At 34.1% G+C, this 24,221-nt stretch overlaps 1 protein-coding gene across 1 annotated transcript; it reads right to left on the reverse strand.

Annotated features, from left to right (window-relative positions):
• Positions 1-20,516: 20,516 nt before the first annotated feature.
• On the reverse strand, positions 20,517-21,743 carry LOC120155284 (E3 ubiquitin-protein ligase SINAT2). The gene is made up of 3 exons (XM_039166853.1): positions 21,465-21,743; positions 20,980-21,366; positions 20,517-20,903 (listed from the first exon to the last, which is right to left on the reverse strand). The coding sequence occupies exons 1-3, from the start codon at positions 21,678-21,680 to the stop codon at positions 20,583-20,585; spliced, it is 924 nt and encodes a 307-aa protein (XP_039022784.1). The 5' UTR covers positions 21,681-21,743; the 3' UTR covers positions 20,517-20,582.
• Between the last annotated feature and the right edge of the window lie 2,478 nt (positions 21,744-24,221).

A 24,221-nucleotide genomic window follows, 5' to 3' on the forward strand; every position in this document is an offset into this window, starting at 1 on the left:
TTATGTGACATCTCTCGTTTATTGCATAGTTTAAATTCATTATAATATTTATAATATTTTTTCTTTTATTTTCACGGTCGTAGATATTTTTAAAATATGTTGAGAAGAGGAAGTTTTATTGCTTTGGTATACTATGATGGCAAAATGATCCCCGATGCATCTGTCGGATTCATCTTTCAGTCTGCACATACTATAACGATAAAGTTGTTGAGAAAACTAACGTAGAAGAGGTTGATGAATGAAGTGAAGAACAATGTTTAACTTGATCACGAAAAAAAATTAGACCATTGAAGTACCAACTACCGATATCGTTAGAACCATTAACCAACCCAATATAAAACACTGAAGATGATGGTGATGTGGACATGATGGTCGATTCCCACTTGCAATATTCATTAGGAGGGTCTCTTGAATTATATTCAATTTTTTTATGATAATGATTCTACCAGTGTCCCAAATTAGAGACGGGTAGATTTTGATTTCGATCTTAATGTTCATAGTCTGAAAACTAATTTATGTAGCGACCTCAACTTATTAAATACACATAGTACACACAATGACTTAGGAGTATCATCAAATTTGATGTCAAGGTATTCTTGCAAAGCTAGCTTTGACTTTGACCTGAACCTGCCATCAACGCAAGATTCAATGTATAATCCATATAGTATTAGTGTGGCAGCGTCATCTTCTCAGCAGGACATCAGGTGGCAAGACCATGAAGCATTTAACTGGTTCATTGATTTCTCATTTAGACGATATTTTTGTACTGGTACTGTCGACTTTGATCTTGGTAATACATTTTGTAAGTGATCTTGTGATTGACGCATAACTACTACACTTGTTATGTCTATATATGACGACATAAAAATATTCTAATTTGAGGGGGATAATTCTGAAAATGAACCAATAAGGTAGATCAACCCTGATGATGACGATGTAGGCCCTTTTAATGAAGAACCAAAAAACCTTGACATACCGGTGAGAGCGGATGATGATTACATTCAACATGTCATCACTCATATTTCTTATTATCAGCTACTATCTCACTTCACAATGATCGATATAAAAGCTTTTAACAATACATAATTTTCATAATTCCCATAGATTGAACATTACAACCAACGTGTTGATGGTAAGCTCTACATTGGAATGACATTCTGAATAAAATAACTAATTGTGGTTTCTATTAAAGTTATAATATACGTCGATCAGTTACGTCAACTGTGAAAAAATAGACGCAGACAAGTACATTGTTGAATACGTCCTCAAGAACCAGGGATATAATTGAAAGGTTCGTGTATCACGCTTGAAGAAGATAAAGAGTATATAGAAGATGACAAAATATGAAAAACCACATACATTCACCATCAGCAAGCCCAGTTAGGATCATTGTAACTTATATGTGCACGTGCTTTGTGATGCTTTTATTCCACTGGTCAAAGCAAATCCGCGCATAAGAGTTGGCAGTTATATTGCTACAATTACATCTCAATACGGATACACAATTGACTACCATAAATCATGATATGTAAGATCTTGGGCTCAACAAAAATGTATAACAAATGGTAGGAATCATACAAAGAGTTGCGGCTATGGCTAAAATTGATGTAGAAATACATATCGGTAACGGTTGTAAAACTGGAAACTATATTGGTATACCAAAATGATCATGTTGTATAAGGTATGTACCAATTCTAGTGGATATTTTGGACATTTCCGTAGTGTGGTAATCCATTCCGCCAGTTCAAGTCGATAGTACTTGGTAGTACAACAAATATACACAAATACTATTGTTAGTCGTTTTACAAGACGATAATAGGAAATTTATTCTCATTGCCTTCTCAATAGTTGAAAAAGAATATATAAACTCTTGATAATTCTTCATTAAGAACTTACAAAGGCATGTTCTATCACATGTTTTAAATAATAGAGTTGATGTGATATATCTTATTTCTAACAGAGGCACAAGGATCAAATACGCAATCCAGCATATAGGACAGTCTTGTAAACCTCCCTATCTTTATCACTGGTACTGTTTACTCCATATTACTGCTAATTATTTGGTAAAGTTGAAGATTGAATATGCTCGTGTAATGGTGCTTCAAATAGGTACGTCTTTTACTCTTTTGGGTTTAATATACATGTTTATTTATTATTTATTATTAACTGTTGCATTTTTAATTGATAGACCATACATATTTCGTATGTGAGGTTGAAGAGCTGCTTTAAAAATTGAGAGATAGGAATAAACAATACTACAACTGCCTTGCTAAAATATCGAGGAAGAAATGGCTTCAATTATTTGATAGAGGTAAACGATATGGTGACATGACAACAAACTTGGTTGAGGTAATCAATTCATCATTGAAGAGAATGCGACATTTTCTTATTACTTATGTTGTTAAATTGATATATTATCGGTTGGCAACCATGTTTACAAGATGGCAGGTGGAAACATAGTCCACCCAGACCTCTACACAAAATTGCAAACTTTCATGTAACATTCAAACACAATAAATGTGACATGTGTATCTTGAAAACAAAATAAATTTCATGTTTCAGTGTCATTGGAAGGCATAAAACACATCACATACGTGGTCAATCTATGAGAAAGAACCTGCGACTGCAGAGTATTCCAAACACTCAAATACTCGAGTGCACATGTCATTGCTGCTTTGTTGAGTTAATCGATTGACAGAATCGGCCAAGAGGGGGTGAATTGGCAATTAAAATTTTGGTGGAAGCTTTTGCAGAAAATTGAAAGTAATTGCACAACGATTTAGAGTGGTTCGACTTTATCAACCAAAGTCTACACCCACTACCTTAGCTATCAACACTAAGGATTTTCCAACAAATTCACTAGTTTGTTCTTTCTTTTGAGGACAAAGAGTAACCTTACAGCTCCCTCAAGAATTATACCCCAAATTCTTGAGCACACTCTTTTTCAAAGAGAAATACACAAATTTGCAAACTTACAAGGAAAACCTCACAAGGTAAGATGTTTGCACAATTCTAGAACAAAGAAAGAACACTCAAGAATAAATACAATTGAGCAAAATAAGTGTTCTTGAAAGCAAAATGAATATTGAATGAAAAATAGGCTTGAAATGCTCAAACTTGAGGTTTAATGCTTTCTCTTTGATTCTCTCTTGATTCTAGTTGCTTGATGTTTCTTGTTCTTGATCAATGGCTTTCTAAGATTGCGTAAATACACCTTGAATCACTTCTGAACATTGGGGATGATTAGAGAAAATAATATAGTCGTTTTAGTGTGAAAACAATTAATAAAATAGTTTGGAGCGTGGGGGGAATCGGTACCCCCTATGGGGAATCGGTTCCCTAAGTGTAAAATTCAAATATTTCGACCGTTATACAAGGGGGGAATCGGTTCCCTCCGAGCATACTGGAATTCTCGGAGCCAAACCATTCAGGGGGGAATCGGTACCCCATTGGGGGGGGGAATCGATTCCCTCTGAGCAATCTGGAATTTTTGGCTTTGAAATGATTCGAAATACTTTGTAAAATTATTTTGAAATTGTTTTAAGATTAAAACTTAATTTTACACTTGTGTAAGGATTAAAAATGATCTTTAAAAGATTTGGAGTAATGTTTTGATATTCGAATAGTTATATCGAATATACTTAGAAAATCATTTGGAAAATCTTAAAATTCATTTAACTTAATTTGTTATATCGAAATATCAAAATGTTTTCAACAATATCCCCCTTTTTGATATAACAAAACATTTTACTAATTTTAAGATTTTGAGATTTTGAAATCAAGTTTTGAAATTACTCCCCCTTACTTTAACACTTCTCCCATTTATCATTTAAAAAAAACATTTAACACTTCTCCCCCTTTTTGTTAAATCAAAAAGACATTTTAAAGAATTTAAACAAGGTTTTGAAATCATTTAGCCAATTGATTATATTTTAAGCTACTAAGATCACAAGCAAGAGAAACGTTAGCCATTAGTTTCATAATCAATATTCATAATTAATGTGACATGGAAAAAATTGGTCATAATGCAACTAATATGTAAATGATGCAAAAATAAACATTAAGCTCAAAATGAAAATGAAAATCAAACCAAATATATAAGCATATAAGTTCAAATATCCAATTATCCAACAAATTCAAACACCCAAAATAAAACAATCCATGAATATCAAAATGTTTCACAATTAAAAGTTCTGAGTTTGGGATGATAAGCCCATTGACCCAAAGACCGAGTTTGATAAACAAATTACTAAGGAGACAACCATAAACCAAGGTTTCTATATTCTTGGAAGGAACAATGTTTATGGAAACTCACTAAAAATGATCTGTGGCAGATTAATCTTCTTTTTATGTTGGATACAATATATCCACCATATATCTATGTTCCTAAGGGAGGAGTACCTACTTCCGGATGGTCTAAACCACTAAGAGATCAAATAATGAATGAATCTATCACGATGAATTCTTAGGGTACTCTCACAATCCTTAGACTTATAGGGTGAATCTACAGTCTCTTTTTCATTAAACCTGAGTTATCTAGTCCAAAATTGGTAGCGATTGTGCCGGAGTCAATAAAAATGAATTGTCCTAAAAGATAGGATCAAATTCCTATAGTTTCATATCGGAGCTCGTTTTGGACACATACCACATTGGAATAGAAAAATGCGGACTAATTGATGATAAACCAAAGGTTTGAGTTTAAAGAGTTTATCAAACTTCTAGGATTTAAGAGTAGGAAGATATTGGAAGTCCATATCTTCTATAGCTTGGATCGAACGGATACACTCTTCCCAGATTTTATATGACTCAAAACAAGTATGGTACATATGGTATAGATCTTGTCCATAACCAGGTATGTTGAAACAAGAGTTCATAATGGTCATATTTGGGTTATTTGGATTGGGTGGAGGAATAAGAGGTTGGTTTTGACTTGAGCAACTAGACAATGTCCTAGGTCGTTTAGGATTTGACATAGTTTAAGAATCGGAATAGAATATGTAACCTGCAAATTTAAAAAACACATGTATGCAATTCAATCAATCCCAAAACTCAATTGAGTCCTCAATATTTCAAGGTTCTCTAAATCAATCCTAATGGGCAAAGTTTTTGAAAACTTTTGAAAAATACGGTTTTGAGAAACAATATAGTTTTCATAACAACAACATAATTCAATCAAAACACAATTAATGCCCGATCTAAAGTTCATCCTAGAACTAATTAAAACTAGTTCTATGTTTATAAATTGATGAAATAGAAGTTTTGGAAAAATACCTTGAAGGATTTCGGATTTGAGTGAGAGTAGATGAAGTTTGCACGTTTTTGATGATTCCAACAGGTTTAGAAGATGATATTTGAAGTGAATTCCGATTAAGAACGTTGATTTGAGGCAAGAATGGAGATAGGGAGAGAGTTTGGTGGCAAGGAAGAAAATAGAGGGTTTTTGAGGATTTTGAAGGGTTCTGCCCGTGTATAACCAGAACCCCAGGGGGTATCGATTCCCCTGTGGGGGGAATCGATTCCCCTTCAAAGGGGGAATCAGTTCCCTCATGGGGGGATCGATTCCCTCTGCACCAAAATTCTAAAATCCGATTTTAAACACCCAAAATGCTAAATTAATTTCCTCTAGTGGTATTGGCAACTCATATATTGAAAATTAATCATGTTCAAAGAATTAAATTAATCTTTAAACAATATTTGAACATAAAATTAATTTTTCATCAAGAATCATAAACTCCCTCTAACTAATAGCAATGAATGCAATCAAAAATTACTATTATAAGCATTTTTCATTTATTCTTAAAAATTTTAAAATTATTTTTAAACACTAAGTGAAGATAGGTTGGTCAAACCTAATTCTCTCCTAAGTGTCCAAAATCTTTCCTTGTCTAAGAGTTTTGTAAAGATATCCGCTAATTGGTGCAAAGTATCAACAAATTCTAGAACTACATCTTCCTTAGTGACATGGTCTCTAATGAAGTGATGTCTTATTTCAATGTGCATAGTTATAGAGTGTTGGATGGGATTTTTAGTGAGACAAATAGCACTAGTATTGTCACACTTGATAGGAATGGTTCCTACTTCAATTCCATAATCAAAAAGTTGTTGTTTCATCCATAAAACTTGTGCACAGCAACTACCAGCTGAAATGTATTCGGCTTCAGTAGTAGATAATTCAACACAATTTTGTTTCTTTTAAAACCAAGAAATTAGCATATTTCCAAGGAATTTGCAAGTACCGGAGGTGCTTTTCCTATCTAATTTGCATCCTCCATAATCCGCATCAGAAAAAGCATGCAAGATAAAGCTAGAGTCTCTAGGATACCAAAGTCCTAAACTAGGAGTGTCCTTAAGGTATCTAAAGATTCTCTTAACAGCTAGTAAATGTGATTCCTTAGGACATGATTGAAATCTAGCACATAAGCAAACACTAAACATAATGTTCGGTCTACTTGCAGTTAGATAAAGTAGAGATCCAATCATTGACCTATATAATTTAACATCTACACATTTACCTTCTTCATCTAAGTCAATCTTTGTTGAAGAGCTCATTGGAGTGTCATGCGGTTTGCTATTTTCCAGTCCAAACTTCTTGAGCATATCTTTGACGTACTTAGCTTGATTGATGAAGATGCCATCTTTTCTTTGCTTGATTTGGAGTCCCAAGAAAAATGAGAGCTCCCCCATCATGCTCATCTCAAACTCACTTTGCATTAGCTTAGAAAATTCTTGGCAAAGAACATCATTAGTAGAACTAAATATTATATCATCAACATAAATTTGAACTACTAATAAATCTTTACCTTTATGCTTCAAAAACAATGTAGTGTCAACCTTCCCTTTTGAAAAACCTTTTTCAATTAAAAAATTTGACAATCTTTCATACCAATCTCTAGGAGCTTGTTTTAAACCATAAAGAGCTTTTGTCAATTTAAGAACATGGTCCGGAAATTTTAAATCTTCAAAACCTGGAGGTTGTTCCACATACACTTCTTACTTTATAAAACCATTTAAAAATGCACTTTTAACATCCATTCGATATAATTTAAATTCATGAAAACATGCAAATGCTAATAACATTCTAATTGCTTCCATCCTAGCTACGGGAGCGTATGTTTCATCATAGTCTATGCCCTCTTCTTGAGTATACCCTTGAGCAACAAGTCTAGCCTTGTTTCTCACTATATTACCACTCTCATCAAGCTTATTCCTAAATACTCATCTACTACCTACAGTAGATTTATTACTGGGCCTTTCAATTAATGTCCATACTTTACTTCTCTCAAATTGATTTAATTCATCTTGCATAGCCATAATCCAATGTTCATATTTTAATGCTTCTTTGATGTTCTTAGGCTCTATGCATGAAATAAATGCAACATAATTACAAATATTTCTAAGAGAAGATCGAGTAGTTACCCCTTTATATGGATTACCTATAATTTCACCATCCTTGACATAGTTGTACTCTCTTGGATAAGATACTTCCCTTTCTTCAATGGTTGGATTCTCGAGGGGATCATGAGTTTCCTCATTCTTCGTTTCTTCCTTTGATGATGGTTCTCCAACGTCATGTCTAACGTCATTTGTATTTATAACACCTACATCATCATTCACACAAGAATCCTTCCTTGGAAGGGGATTATCATCGAAAACAACATGTATAGACTCCTCTACAACTAAAGTTCTTTTATTAAATACACGATAAGCTTTAGAATTTAAGGAATGACCCAGAAAAATTCCTTCATCACTTTTGGCATCAAATTTGCCAAGATTCTCTTTTCCGTTGTTTAAAACAAAACATTTACATCCAAAAGGATGAAAATAACTAATGTTAGGCTTTTTATTTTTGAAAATTTCATATGGAGTTTTCTTTAAAATTGGCCTAATCATTACTCGATTTATAACATAACAAGCGGTATTTGTGGCTTCCGCCCAAAAATATTTTGGCAAATTATTTTCACAAAGCATGGTTCTAGCCATTTCTTCTAAAGTTCGATTTTTCCTTTCAACAACTCCATTTTGTTGAGGGGTTCTAGGTGCTGAAAAATTATGGCTAATACCGTTAGAGTTACAAAATTCAGTAAATCCAAGATTTTCAAATTCAGTTCCATGATCACTCCTAACACTAGTTATAGAGTAACCTTTTTCATTTTGGATTACTTTTGAAAACGTGATGAATTGTTCTAATGCTTCATCTTTAGTACTTAAAAATAGAACCCAAGTATATCCAGAATAGTCATCTACCAAGACAAATGCATATTGTTTTCCACCCAAGCTAGTAGTCCTAATTGGCCTGAAAAGATCTATATGAATCAATTGTAATACTCTACTAGTTGATACGTCATTAATGGATTTAAAAGAAACTCAATTTTTCCTTTAGCACAAACATCACATATTTTATCATTATCAAATTTTAGTTTAGGCAGCCCTCGAACCAATTCTCCTTGAACTAACCGTTGCAAAACACTCATGCTAACATGTCCTAGTCTCCTATGCCATAACCAACTATCATGCTCATCCCTAGCAACTAGGCACAAAATAGTCATATCAATAAAATCTAAATGCATCATGTATATATCCCTATTTTATGACCAACAAGCATAATCGAAAATAGATGCAATGTCAATCAATTTTGCAATCATTTAAAATAAAACATTGTATCTTTTATCAAATTTACTTTTCAAAAGATTATGCTTTTAACCCATTCACATATAAAACATTATGCAATGTTGATTATAGAGATTAAGAGCACATGCATAAAGTTTTTGAAAATGTTATGCATTCAAACTTTATAATATTTAAACAAAAATCTATGCATAAACATTAAGAAAAATTTCAGGTCAAAATTTTGCAAAACCAAAGTTTTTGAAAAATCGATATCAATTGTTAAAGAGATATCAATTACATTTAAAAACAATTTTGACCAAAAAATAATATGATGAAATAGAGTGTATAAAACATTACCAAAAAAAATTACCATGTTCATCATACAATATTTTTTTTAACATACATGAGATAAAACATAATTCAACATTTTAAAAACTCATGCATGCATAAACTAAATGAGCAACCAAATAATAAAAACATTAAGTTTAGAGGTTACCCATTCCCTTTTTATGTGTGGCTATAGCATCTTGAATATCATCATCTTTATCACCATTGCTCTCACACACCTACAAGAGACATTTAAATAGATTTTGGTATCCAAATTGCTTTGGATCCTTGAACATTAGTTTCAATGCCTCTTGTTCCTTTTGGAACCCATACTTGTCTAATTTTAAATCCTTTTCCTTTCTTTAAAGGAAAAGTATGTTCCTTATGACCATGATAATGACAATGTGAACATATTATCATTATTGAACTAGATGAATTATTTAGAATGATCTCTTTTTCTCTTGTTAAACATTCAAGCTTATCTTTCAAATTGAAATTTTCTTTTTCAATACTTTCAAATTTCATTTTTGAGAGTTCTAAATCCTTATTCAAGATTTCATTTTGATTTTCAAAATCCATTTTCATTTCTAGAAGAAGTTTGTTTAATTTGAAAATTTCTTTTTCAAAGTTTTCAGATTTTATTTTTGAAAGCTGTAACTCCTTTCTCAATATTTCATTTTGATTTTCCAAGTCTGTTTTAGCTTTTAAAAGAAGATCATTTTTAGCAATAAATTTAGAAATCAATTTATTTTATTTGGAGTTCATGGTCTCAAACTCCGAAAATAATTTATCATAAGCATCTTGTAACTCATTAAAAGATTTTGAATTTGATATATTTGAGTTAGAAGATACCTTTGGCTCTGTGAGAGCTAATAGAGACATCACTTTTATTGGTTCTTCATCTTCCTTGTCTCTATAGATCTCCTCAAGCTTACCCCACATTTCCTTGGCACTTGAACAAGAAGAAACTCCTTTATAAATATTAGGATCAATTGCACAACACAACATGTGCATAGCCTTTGAATTTTGTTGAGCTTCCTTCCGTTCTTGAACACTCCACTTCTTTGCCTTCTTAGTAGGAGAGGAATATCCTTTCTTGATTATCATCCAAGCTTCCATATCAAATGCTTTGATGAATATCATTATACACCTCTTCCAATGACGATAATTTGTTCCATTGAAGTGTGGAAATACGTCAATAGGTCTGGATTCTTCCATAGAGAATGAACCGGAAGTAGACGCCATCTTTATCGATTTAACTCTTCCCGGATCGACTCAAGAGGCGATTAAACCTTCAAATGAGTGAGGCTCTGATACCAATTGTTGAGTTAATCGATTGACGGAATCGGCCAAGAGGGGGGTGAATTGGCAATTAAAATTTTGGTGGAAGCTTTTGCAGAAATTGAAAGTAATTGCTAAGATTTAGAGTGGTTCGACTTTATCAACCAAAGTCTACGTCCACTACCTTAGCTATCCACACTAAGGATTTTCCAACAAATTCACTAATTTGTTCTTTCTTTTGAGGACAAAGAGTAACGTTATAGCTCCCTCAAGAATTATACCCCAAATTCTTGAGCACACTCTTTTTCAAAGAGAAATACACAAATTTGCAAACTTACAAGGAAAACCTCACAAGGTAAGATGTTTGCACAATTCTAGAACAAATAAAGAACACTCAAGAATAAATGCAATTGAGCGCAATAAGTGTTCTTGAAAGAAAAATGAATATTGAATGAAAAATAGGCTTGAAATGCTCAAACTTGAGGTTTGATACTTTCTCTTTGATTCTCTCTTGATTCTAGTTGCTTGATGTTTCTTGTTCTTGATCAATGGCTTCTAAGCTTGCTTAAATACACCTTGAATCACTTCTGAACGTTGGGGATGATTAGAGAAAATAATATAGCCGTTTTAGTGTGAAAACAATTAATAAAACAGTTTGGAGCGTGGGGGAATCGGTACCCCCTATGGGGAATCGGTTCCCTAAGTGTAAAATTCAAATATTTCTACCGTTATACAAGGGGGGAATCGGTACCCCCTGGGGGGGAATCGGTTCCCTCCGAGCATACTGGAATTCTTGGAGCCAATCCATTCAGGGGGGAATCGGTACCCCATTGGGGGGGGAATCGGTTCCTTCTGAGCAATCTGGAATTTTTAGCTTTGAAATGATTCGAAATACTTTGTAAAATTATGTTGAAATTGTTTTAAGATTAAAACTTAATTTTACACTTGAGTAAGGATTAAAAATGATCTTTAAAAGATTTGGAGTAATGTTTTGATATTCGAATAGTTATATCGAATATACTTAGAAAATCATTTGGAAAATCTTAAAATTCATTTAACTTAATTTGTTATATCGAAATATCAAAATGTTTTCAACATGCTTGTTCTTCAGTATAAATTCACTACAAACAATTTGTTAATCTGGTATACTTACATGAAACCGTATTCAATGTTTATCAATACGAGTGTCCTTCCATTGGAAATAAATGAGATTCGGATGAAGTTAATGATAAACCTACAATACGGTCAGAATTTGCATTATGCTGCGTAAAAAAATGTCGTCTGCGGTCAACGCGGATTTACTATGACGAGTATTTGGTCGAACATCAATAATGAATCAGACAACCGAAACTATGCACTATCTGTAGGAATCCCGGACACATGAAGAACAAATGTCATGATCGATCACGCCCTCGTATTGATTAATTATGTTTTTTTATTATATTACTTTTGTAATTAACAAAATAGATTCGTTAGTTTTCAATTTCTTTTGGTTTTGATCCATTTTCAATCTTATTTTTACATCACTTAGAATGTCTAGTATGTGCCGATACTAGCCTCAATTGAAAGATAAGTTACAATACTACGCCTCCAGTCTTATTAGTTATGAAAATTTTCATATTAACTGCCTGAAAAAACCCCTCGAATATGCCTATCAAACCAATTTAGCTTTTTTTATGCATAAAACTAGCTTTGGAACCCTTTTCAATATGATTTTTAACCCGCTAATAATATCTCGTATGTGTCGATATTAGCCTCAACTAAAAGATAAATTTCAATACTACGTCTCTAATCTTATAAATTACGAAAAAAAAATTAGATTAACTACCCAAAAATACCCATCGAGCATGCCTATAAAGACTTGCATTGTGGGTTAGAAATGCATGTACCTCACACTTTGTAGGACTCGAGGTTTGTTAAATACTACCCACGATAAATTCAAATTCTTGGGACCTTGTGTTACAAAGAATGCAAGGTCTTTTATCCTAATATTAAATTAGGTTATCTGAAAAGCGCTTCCAGGTCGGATGAGTCTTGTGCTGCGTAGTACGTGAGGTCTTTAAACTCGTTTTGTAGAACACGAGGTAACCTGACATGGGTAGTTTGGGGGTATTTTTCCAATTAGTGTTGTTTGGGGTTACTTTCCTAATAACTATTTTTTTGGGGGGTTAAATAAAAATGCCAAAAAGGAAAATGTTAAGTATTTCAATCTAAAATGATATTGGTTTCATTAACGTTTCAATACGTATATATTTTAAATTTTAGGGTAAATTCTAAAATTTTATCACTCGATTTTACTCACTTTTATTTTAGTCATTTAAGTTTAATTTTTTTAATTTAATCAATCAACTTTCAAATTGTTCTTATTTTAATTATTCCTCAATAAGATTACATGACTTATTTTATTAATATTTTTCTATGATGTATCATATTTTATTATTATTTGTGCAACATAAGATTAGAATAAACAGGGAAATTAAAAAAAACCAAAAGCATACCACATAATCTTAAACTCTAAATCCAAAATCATAAACGTCCTACTTCTTTATCCATCCTTGAAGGCCTTACCCTTACCGAATTTACCCACTTATCGACCCCCCTCAATCACCCACTATTCTCCTTCATCGTATCATTTCCATCAACTTCCATTGAAACAAATGTGGTTTAAGTAAGTTAGTTGAATGAGTTTCGAATGCTCGGGTTAAGGATGATTAACGATGATGACTTGGGTTTGGAAAAAATAGGCATACAATAAAATTGGTAGGGAGTAATTTTGTAGTGTGGATATGATGCGGGATGCAAAGACAATGGAGGGAACAATATGTTGAATCAAAATAGAGTAAAAACTCTAATTGATTGAGAAGAATAAAAACTCTCTTTAGAATAATCTCACAAAATTGCAAAAGGAAGAACTCTTAAGAAAGCTTTCAAATGCTTATAATTAAGCTTTGATTGTTGGATGATAAAACTCAAATACAAGTAGGGTATTTATAGGTTACAAGAAACAATCTAAACCACTCATTAAAATAAGCACTAAATAATCTAAACCATTGAAATTAAAACATGAGAAAAATACTTAATTTTCACCTAACCAAATTGATGTAAGCAATGACATTAAAACTAAATTGATGTAAGCAATGGCATCAAATTAATTTATGTGTGAACTTATTTAGGCTAATATTGAATTTTCAACACTCCCCCTCAATGTTAGCCTCCATTCTTTGAATCACGCCATGCTGACGACGGAAATGTTCAAACTTTCCAACACTCAAGCTTTTTTGTAAACAAGTCAACAATTTGCTCATCTGTCTTGATTTGCCTTATCTCAATCTCTTCTTGCAAAACGTTTTCCCTAACAAAGTGGTAATGTACTTCCACATGTTTAGTTCTTGCATGAAAAACAGGATTTTCCGCCAGTCGAATTGTCGATTGGTTGTCATAGTACAAAGGAATTGCATAATCTACTAGTTGATGTATATTATTCAGCAACTATATCAACCATATACTCTCTTGAGCTGCCATTGCTGCTACTCGATACTCAACTTCAGTGGTTGACAATGATATTGTTGGTTGTCTCTTGCTACACTAAGGAATTGTTCCGGAGCCAAGCTTAAACACATACCCAGTTGTTGATCTCCTGGTGCCATGATCTCCTGCATAATCAGCATCACAATAACCAACTAACTTGCAGTCTTCACCTTTCTTGTACAAAAGACCATAGTCAATTGTAGTCTTCACATATCTCAGTATTCATCGAACTGCTTTCAAATAAGGCTTCTTTGGATTTTACATATATCGACTCATCACACCAACTGTATAAGAAATGTCAGGTCGGGTCTAAGTTAAGTATATTAGACTACCTACCAATTGTCGATACATTATTGCATCTTTCAAATCTTTTCTTTCATGTGTACACATTTTGACATTTGGTTCCATTGGCGTTGAAGTTGACTTGCATTCGAGCATTCCAAACCTCTTCAACAAATCTTTAGCATATTTCTGTTGACACAGAAATATTCCTTCGTGTGTGCGATCAACCTCTAGACCAAGAAAGTGCTTAAGTTGTCCAAGTTCCTTCATCTAGAAACGAACTGATAAATTCTCCTTTGTCTGAAGAATTTCTTCCTCATCATCACCAGTTATGATTAAGTCATCCACGTACACTAGCACGATAGCTAGCTTACCTTCATTGACTTTGGCAAACAAGCTAGAATCTGCAGGTGTTACTGAATAGCCACTTTTTGTTAGAAATTCAGCAATCTTACCATACCACGTCCTAGGTGCTTGTTTCAATCCGTACAGTGCTTTTCGCAGTGTACACACATACTCAGGATGATCTTGACTCTGAAAACCAATTGGTTGGGTCATGTAGATCTCTCGATCTAGTTCTCCATGAAGAAAATCATTCTTCACATCCATCTGCCACAAATTCTAGTCTTTGTTGGCTGCAAGTGCAAGTAGGACTCGTATGGATATAAGTTTTGCCACTGGAATAAATGTTTCATCATAGTCTAGTCCATATTGTTGAGAGAAACCATGAGCTACCAATCGTGCCTTGTACCTCTCGATTCACCCATCTAGACGGTGCTTTATCTTGTAAACCCATTTGCAAGATATGGATTTCACATCTTTTATCTTTGGCACAAGATCCCAAGTTTGATTTTGCTGAAGTATATCGATCTCTTCTTTCATAGCTGTCATCCACTCAGAACTTTGCGATGCTTCTTCGAACGTGTCAGGCTCTATTACTTCTTCAATTATAGCTACATTGGCATATTTAGGATTTGGCCTTCGTATTCTTGTTGACCTTCGGAGTTGAGATTATGGAATTGATTCTTCTGTTTCACTAGGCCCACCTTCTTCATTTGGTTGTTGATACACGCCAGTTTGCCAAGGATTCTGAGTGACTCTTTGTTCGACATCATTACCATTTGGATCTTCTGATTCATCTGAACTTATTTGGAGTTGAACAGTATGCTCCCCTATCTTTTGTAGTAGCTTGTCTCCAAATTCTCTCGAATCTGGCAACACCTCCTTCTCTGAGGACCACCAAGAAGATGTTTCATCAAATACCACATTTCGTGACGTGTAGCATCTTCCACTAATTGGATCACAATATTTCCACCCCTTTCTCTGGTTGTCATATCCCACAAAGATACATCTAACAACTTTCTTGTCAAATTTGCTCCGTAAATGATCAGGAACAAAAACATAACATACACAGCCAAATACTCGAAAGTAGCTAACTGTAGGTTTTATGTTCCATAGTTTCTCATAGGGTGAAACAAATCCTAACCTTGGTTGAGGAAGTCTGTTGATCACAAAGGATGCAGTCCTCATTGCTTCAGCCAAAAACATTCCAGGTACATTCTTTGCATGTAGCATACTTCAACAAATTTCTGCAAGATGTCAGTTTTTTCCTTCTCCTACACCATTCTGTTGTGGCGTGTTGGCACAAGTGTACTGATGACATATTCGACATTCCTTTAGGTATTGAGAGAACTCGTTTGATCTATATTCTCCTCTGTTATCTATGCGCAAGCAACATATCTTCTTTCCCACTTCTCCTTCAGCTGAGTCTCTGAACTCTTTAAACTTAGAGAAAGTGTCAGATTTTTCTTTTATAAAGAAAACCCACAAATACCTGGAGAAATCATCAATGAATGTTACCATGTACCGCATACCACTAATTGACTGTTGCTTAACCGGTCCGAACACATCAGAATGAATCAACTCCAACGGTTCTTTTGCATTAAACTTCGACTCGTCATATGGTAATTGGTGTGCTTTACCATACTGGCATCCCGCACAGACCGTGTCTGTTCTCACGTCTAGTTGAGGAAACCCCTTAAGCATCGACTTCTTCACCATCACACTTAGCTTGGAATAGCTAACGTGACCTAACCGCATGTGAGATAGATCTGATGTCTCATTTTTCCTTATCCTATCTACATATGCAGACTCTGCTGACATCACGTAAATTGACTCCAAACGTTGTCCCTCCATTGTTGGTGTTTCTAAGATGTTGACGTTACGATAAACCTTCACGTCTTGGGGACCAAATAAGACATAATGGCCTGATGATGTTAGTTGAGCCACAGATAGCAAATTTTTCTTCATTCATGGGACATGATAAACATCTTAGAGTTGCACCTGGTTAGTGTTATATCGAGGCGTAACTATTGTCTTACCGATGTGAGTTATCGGTAACCTTGAGTTGTCAGTTGTTACCACCACACAACCTCTATTGTACTCAGACAGGTTTTGCAACTTCTGTTTGTCACCCGTTATATGATTTGAGCAGCCAGAATCTACGATCCAATCATTCTTGTAGTCAATCCGTTCTGGTGTTGTTACCGTGAGAGCTAATTCTTCTTCTTTCATAGCAAATAACGCTTCAGCATCCCAACCACCTTCACTATTCTCCTTCAAACTAGAAGTACCAGTATTACTTTCAACAGGCTTTTTCTTGGTCCAATAGTCTTTTTCCATGTGGCCCATCTTCCCACAATTGTAACACTTGCCATCGAACTTTCTACCATTACAACGATTCTTGGATGCTCCACCTGAATGGGGGGCTCCATTTCCTTGGTAATTTTTCACCTTGTCACTATCCTTTTTAGATCCACTGCCAGTATACCGCTGAAAAGTGCCTCTGCTTTTGCTGGTGTAGAGCGCTTCCTCTTCACCCTTCAACAAGACTCGTCCCATTTGCTTGGCCATGGCTTCTTGACCTGCAAGCAAATTTTCAAACTCAACAAGCGATGGTTGTGTTGGCCATCCCTGTACAGCGGTAATAAACCCTCGATATTCGGGTCTCAACCCATGGATAATTATTCTTTTTATCCTGGCTTCCCCAATAGCAGCTGTCGGATCTAATTCTGAAATTTCGCGGCATATCGACTTCACCTTGTGAAAGTATTGGGCAACCACCATGTCGCGTTGCGCCATTGATAAAAGTTCATTCTCGAGAAGTTACAATTTTGTATCGTTCCTCTTCGAAAAGAGTATAACAAAAGTGTCTCATGCTTCCTTTGGTGTTTTAGCATCCCGGATGTGCTCCAATATTTATTCTTCAATTGTGGTCTTTAAAGCAAACATTGTTTTGCATGCTTTAATTTTCCACTTTCACAAGATGCCATTGGCATCTTCTGCCACCGGTTGTGTAACTTCACCACCACCGACAACCTCCCAAAGGTCTTGACCTTGTAAGTATGACTCCATACATGTTGCCCACGTGTTGTAGTTTTCGTTGTTGAGCTTCTTGATTCCTCCAACTACTTGAAGATCACCCATCTTAACGGCAAGGCTTTGACTACACCGAACAAGCTTGAGTAACAAACGTGCAGAGTACTAAATTACTCTAAACACAAAGAAGCTCCATAAGGTTTGTAATAACCCCGACAATAACTCAAGAAATATTTTCTGATGTGGAAGATCAGTTAAAAACTGCAGCCACAGAGCATACTTGAAATTTTAAGAGACCTTAAAAACGTGGTTCTGATACCAATTGTTGAATCAAAATAGAGTAAAAACTCTAATTGATTAAGAAGAAGAAAAACTCTCTTTAGAATAATCTCACAAAATTGCAAAAGGGAAGAACTCTTAAGAAAGCTTTCAAATGCTTATAATTAAGCTTTGATTGTTGGATGATAAAACTCAAATACAAGTAGGGTATTTATAGGTTACAAGAAACAATCTAAACCACTCATTAAAATAAGCACTAAATAATCTAAACCATTGAAATTAAAACATGAGAAAAATACTTAATTTTCACCTAACCAAATTGATGTAAGCAATGACATCAAAACTAAATTGATGTAGCAATGACATCAAATTAATTTAGGTGAGAACTTATTTAGGCTAATATTGAATTTTCAACACAATAGTGTTTACGAGTGTCAAGAAGATGAGTGATAGTGGTGTGCGATACAAGGTAATGAGTGATGAGGTGCTCAGAGTTGAGTCTCAGTCGAATAAAGGTATTAGGACTTAGAATGATGAAGGTATGGGTTATCGTCGATGGTCTTCTAGTAAAATGAAGTGTGACTCTAATGGAAAAAGTAGAGGGTTGTGATGCCCAAAGGAGAGCATAGATTGCTAGGATTGAGTTTTGAGTTTCACATTGTAGAAGGCAAAGAGGGGTAGGGCGTCGAATAATGAAGAAGATGATTTGAACGTATGTGGATCTAGGGGAAATGAAGTCACCGTAGAACCTAAGATTTTTGTTGGAAATCGAGACACGGAAAACACAACGAAAATTTAAATAAATTCGATTAATCCTAGAATCTCATGCATAACATACTAACTACGATAAAATAAATTCATGAGATCACCTTAATCTTTGGTTCCAAAAATCCTTCTGTGATGTCTCTAATCTTCTTTAAATATTTAAAATTGTTGTCTCTCTGAAAGAAGATCACCCTCTACAAGTATCCACACACGAAAGAATGACTAATGGTTATAGAATGCACAAAAATAGTTTTTGTAGTTTTGGATTTGGACAGTTGTAAAGAGTGATTAACCTTACTCTCGTGCATATAATATATATATGTATGACTTGATTAGGGTTAGGTTAAACTCTCGTGCACAAAAATAGTTTTTGTTATTTAATATTATTTTTTAATCAAATAAAGAAATAATAATAAATAAAATATTATGTCAAAGAATATAAATTTAACTTCTTAAATTCAAATAATAAATAACTCTTTTAAAATATAATTTAAAATAATCTCATTATCTTAAATTATTATTAAGAATAATAACAACAAACTTCTTATTCATTCTTAATGTGCAATCCTATAGGTTCAATTAACGTTCACAGTAGATAAAATAAAATTTGATCCAACAAGTCATAAGTGGCCTCTAGCAAGACATTATGATTACCTAAGTTAAATGAAAACCTCATGATCCAGTACAACCTTAACACAACTCATGTCATAATCCTTTTATCTCATGATATCTTGATAGAATATAACGTGTGGAAAATGTCAACCTTATATCACTCTATCTTCCGCTTCTAGATACCTAATTGAACTGACTAAACGATGACATTGATCTCTATCAATTCATTTGAGAACGATCATGCATTTCTCAGTCTCAATCATCGAGGGGCCTTGAGATATCTCTCTTATGATAAGAAGGATAAATTTCATCTTAATAACTCACATCTCACTACATTATTCATGTCATGTTCCAACATAACCTTTATAATTGTCCGATTAAAGACAACGTTTGATTATGTTAAAACATAATAATCATCATGCTGAGAACTATAATAATTTCAGGTCTATGGATTTAATGACATAATTGTTTGAAATTAATATATAACTTTAATCCATGTATTAATATCAAAACGAGTCGATCCAATATTTCTTCTCAACAAATACATATGGATTTGATTTGAATTTCATTCACATATTCATCTCATGAATATCTATCAAATTTCATACCAATCTTATTTTATTATTGTTCCCACAATAATAATCGATTACGGGTATTTTGAATAATTAACAATATTAACATATTAATAATAAAATTACACGTAAATGATAATGATAAAAAAAATAATCAAAATCTCATGTCCATACAATATATCTAGGGCATTAATTCTAACATTTTAAAGATCAATAAGTGGGTGAGGTCGTCGAGGATGAGTGTATAAATAAGTGCTTGAGAGTTAAGGTGTAGTGTTTGAGTCTATTATGTTATGATGATATGATTTGTAATTTTAGATTTTCACTTTTTATTCTAGTCCTAGCATAAATATTAATAAAATAAACCATGTCATTTGATTTAATAGTGGAATGACTAAAATAGGAATAATTAAAAGTTGAGTGATTAAATTTTAATAATTAAAATGGGAGTGAGGTAAAGTTGATTGATGATATTTGTAATTTACCCATAATTTTAGGTCTCCTAAAATTTGTGTCCCCTTGTGATGATTTCCAATTAATCTGAAAATGAAAATGATATGTGTCAAATGTTGGTGTTCCAGTTGTGAGATGAACCAAATAATACCTCACCCTATCAGTGTGTTCTCCGTTTTAAAAAGTTGAACGACATTTGAGACAAAATGAATAAAATAGATAATAATGAACATGGATTCACATGAAGCCAACGGCGATTGCATCGATACGATGCCAAAAATGGAGTTCTAAGGACTCAAATTCCAGGTAGACTCATCATTTCCTACACTAAAACTTCAGCAGAAAGCAGTGGCCGGGCGGTCAGCAGACGACATATACCAGTAACAAATACAGCAAGAAAGAAAACCCCCATGTAAACGGAGGCTTTCATTTGTTAGCCAAAATCACATTTTTCTGAAACTGTACAAGAAATTGCCTCGATTCGCCATGCTTTTTTTCTCACTCTTCTCTCCATATACGGCCAGTTACCCTCAACTTCAGCTCTTGCCTATCGCCACCTGAAAAGTATAGAGCTAGGTTCCTTTGGATCACTAATCCATCCTGACTGTCACGAACTTTCCTATGACTGTCGCGGATGCTCCTCGGAATCCCCTGCCATATTAGCTTACGGCCGTTTGCACCAACTTCCAGACTATAACTGAACTTCTTTGCTTCATTGTCATCGCCCATGAAACGTAAAAAGGCCATGTACACAGGTGCCATCCCAAGCTGGAAAGCCTCGAAATGCAGGCAGAACTGTCTTCCAAAACAATTGAAAACCTGCCCAAAATGTCAAAGAAACCCTTTTTAAGCACAAGATTTGCAGTTTCAAGAAACCTGCATAAAATGAACTTACAGTAAGCATCCATGTGGCGTTTTCAACTTCATGTGGATTTGATTTGACATATCGATGGTTGAAGGTACATCCATCATGCATGTCAACCTTGTGATCATCCTTGAGATGAGCAACTAGGGTAGGTATGTCACCTGTGATGGAGCACTCAGAGCCAGCATAAGGGCAGTTGTAGGGACGGAAGCGACAGTGTTGCTCATGCTTAAGCTTGCTGTAATAGGGGAAGATATCGTGGCAACCTAGGTTCTGGTATTTACAAGGGAGTTCCAACGATTCTGCAACTTTCTCCAAAGCTAAACACCTTATATTTCCAAGATCGTAGCGGCATGTTGGGCAACAGTTTTGCACTCTAATCTTGCAGTTGGAACACAAAGTGTGTCCATTAGGGCACTGAAACAGAAGATTGAATGCAAAGTATCAAAATTTTAAGTAATTGAGTCACTTTCACACTAAAAAAACGGAATGAAGTGTATGCATGCAGAACACACCTGGTGAATTGGTGGATACATCAGATTTGTACATACAGGACACTCGAGGAGCTCGTAAACACCGTTGTTTGAATGAATTCCATGTTTTCCAACAAAATTAACAGCGTTTTTCATCTTTGTAGTATTACTCTCAGTTTTTGTTGAAGGACTGTCATAATCTGCAACAGGGGAATGAGATTCAACAACTTCTTTGCAAGCACTGCCTCCGGGAGCCATTGCTACTTGTCAACTACTGCAATTATTGTATATTTATCTACTTTTGAGAGGCTTCGCTCTCTATTTCCCTACAATAGAGGATAAAGGTTAGTTGTCAACGGGAAGAACAACATATTATAAACATACCACTCTGAAAGCATTTTACTCAATCATATGCAGAACATCATTAAAACGAGACTGCTTTGGTAATCAGATTCTTTATTCAGTGGCTAAACTTTATGAAGAGTTCCTAACATCGTTCATTGATTTAGCAATAAAAACAAAAAATTTACTAGGTAGCATTTCCAAATGTGCTTGACCTTTTTAACGAAAAATCTGGCTACAAATTACAATCGTATTACATTCTGTCAGGGCAACTCAATATCCATGGCGATGATTGTTCATAAATGTTCCGCCTGGAACACTTCAATGTTCATGTAAGAAGACTTTTTCCTATTCATTATCTCTTGTTCTTCAAATTTCTAAAAGATGAAATAAAAATCTTCCAAAACTGTGATCAGTGAAACCAATATATAAACAGATAGAACCGGTGAAAAGCAACATCCTAATACGGAAAACGTTTTCAATCTTTCTCGTTCGGGATTCCAACATGTGGAATTATGTTCTATGAAAATAAGATTAAATGTTTTCCATGTTGGAGATGTTCACACAGTAGGAAAAGAAGAAGAAGAAGAAGAAGAAGAAGAAGAAAGCAAATGCATAATAAAAGGGATCATTCTTCCTCCAAACAATAAATTCAGACACCACAGACAGCAAGAACATACATGCATTGAAAATCGAATTCCTTTGATGAATGCTCTTACAACACAATTTGATAATTCCTTGTATGAATGCTATTATAACAGAAATTTGTTATCTTTAAGCAAACAAAAGGAAGGCCATCAATCAAATAGAACCCAGGTTTGCTTAAAACTACCTTATCTCATCACACGATCATCTAAGAAAGCAAGAAACATTCCCAGATTTTTAATGAAAATACTACCAGTTTCAATAAAATATAAAGATGAATAATGCAGGAAAGAACATCAAAAGCAACCAAAATGTGAGACAAGAATGGTATAAAGAACAAAACTTCCTCCAATTACAATCAAATCCACAAGTTTGAATTTGATATTACACATCAAGAAAAAAAAACAATATCTTCAAATTTTGTATCGTGGAAATAAACCAGAGAATGAGACAGCGAAAAGTGAAAGAAAACGACCCATCCACGCCCAATGTCAAATACCAACAAATTTTCCTCCATTTTCGATGCAACATCAAACTAAGTTTGAACAAAAACCAACTTTCCCACTCGGATTAATCAAAACATAAATCACCAATGGAACAAAAGAAAAAACACATAATTTTTCCAAGTGTAAAATATTACCAATCGAAAGAGAAGGAGAAAAAAGAAATACCCAGTTGAGATTTCCAAGCTAAGAATCTTAACACCTCATTAAAACAGCCACAATAAAATCTGGGTCGCGCTCTAAACGACGAAATAAATAAAAATAACAGAGGAGAGAAAAGAAAACCAAAAAAGACAGAATGCCAAAGGAGCAGCGAAACTTACGGGTTTTAAACCAAATACATAGAAAAAATAGGAGATTTGTTTTCCATCAAATGGTGACCATGTTTTTCTTTGCAAATGCAAACGCAACGCCAAACACGCATGCATACAAAAATATTTTGAGAATTTTGGCTTCTTCTTTATGGAGTTCTTCGGATGTTGCAAGTGGACCGACGCCTTAGGCGCACGCAACATTTGAAAATTCGATTTGTTCCCTTTTTTGTATATCATTAAGCTTAGGTCTTCCCTTTTCATTTTCACAGTTGACGTTGACTACAACTATTTTAACGATAAAAAAAACGTATAAATAATTCAAATTTCATCTTACAGTTTACTCCTTACATATTGCCATTAAAAGACCTTGCAAGGAAAATTCCTCCTTCGGTCCCTTAAAATTTTAAAAAATGTAAATTTATTTTGACCCTCTAAAAACAATATTGGCTCTGCACCTTCTCTAGTAGTTTTGGTTACATGATTTAAATGCATTGGGTTCAGCATCTGAATGTGTGGCTGCACTTATAGATTTAAAACATTCATGAAAGTGTACAATTAAACCACATTCTTATCTAATTGTATTATGTGTAAAGCTAGGAATTTCAGATTTAGTATTTGTATTTCATGTCATTTTATTTTTTGAGATATTTTCACATGCATTTATTTTTATTTTTACAGTCTTTCTATTTTCATATTCATTGCATTTCTCTTCTCTAGATAATTTCCATTTTCAAGGTAAAGAACGAGTTGCTTGAAAAAAATTTAAATACATTTTATGGCAACCAGGCTCTTAATTTCACTAGTCAAAAATTCTATTTGGAAGCTCTCAGCGCATTCTAGCCATTGGTGTAGTCCAAAGTCAAATCCGATATATTAATCAATTTTGACAAAAGTACCCTTAGTTTAGAAAAAGCCTGAAACGCCGATATGATATATTTTAGCGTAGCGGTGTTTGATAGTTGTAACTGGTTTAATGGAAAACATTTTCGAGCATT

Source organism: Hibiscus syriacus, unplaced genomic scaffold (assembly GCF_006381635.1).
Source record: "Hibiscus syriacus cultivar Baekdansim isolate YM2019G1 unplaced genomic scaffold, ASM638163v2 tig00002840_pilon, whole genome shotgun sequence".
Taxonomy (NCBI): Eukaryota; Viridiplantae; Streptophyta; class Magnoliopsida; order Malvales; family Malvaceae; genus Hibiscus; species Hibiscus syriacus.

Bases quoted from the DNA above. Each gene is read 5' to 3' on its own strand.
- LOC120155284 (XM_039166853.1), bottom strand. From the start codon at position 21,680: ATGGCTCCCGGAGGCAGTGCTTGCAAAGAAGTTGTTGAATCTCATTCC. The intron at 21,367-21,464 runs GTGTGTTCTGCA...CTTCTGTTTCAG, and splicing joins TGTATCCACCAATTCACCAG to TGCCCTAATGGACACACTTT. The intron at 20,904-20,979 runs GTAAGTTCATTT...CATTTTGGGCAG, and splicing joins ACGCCACATGGATGCTTACT to GTTTTCAATTGTTTTGGAAG.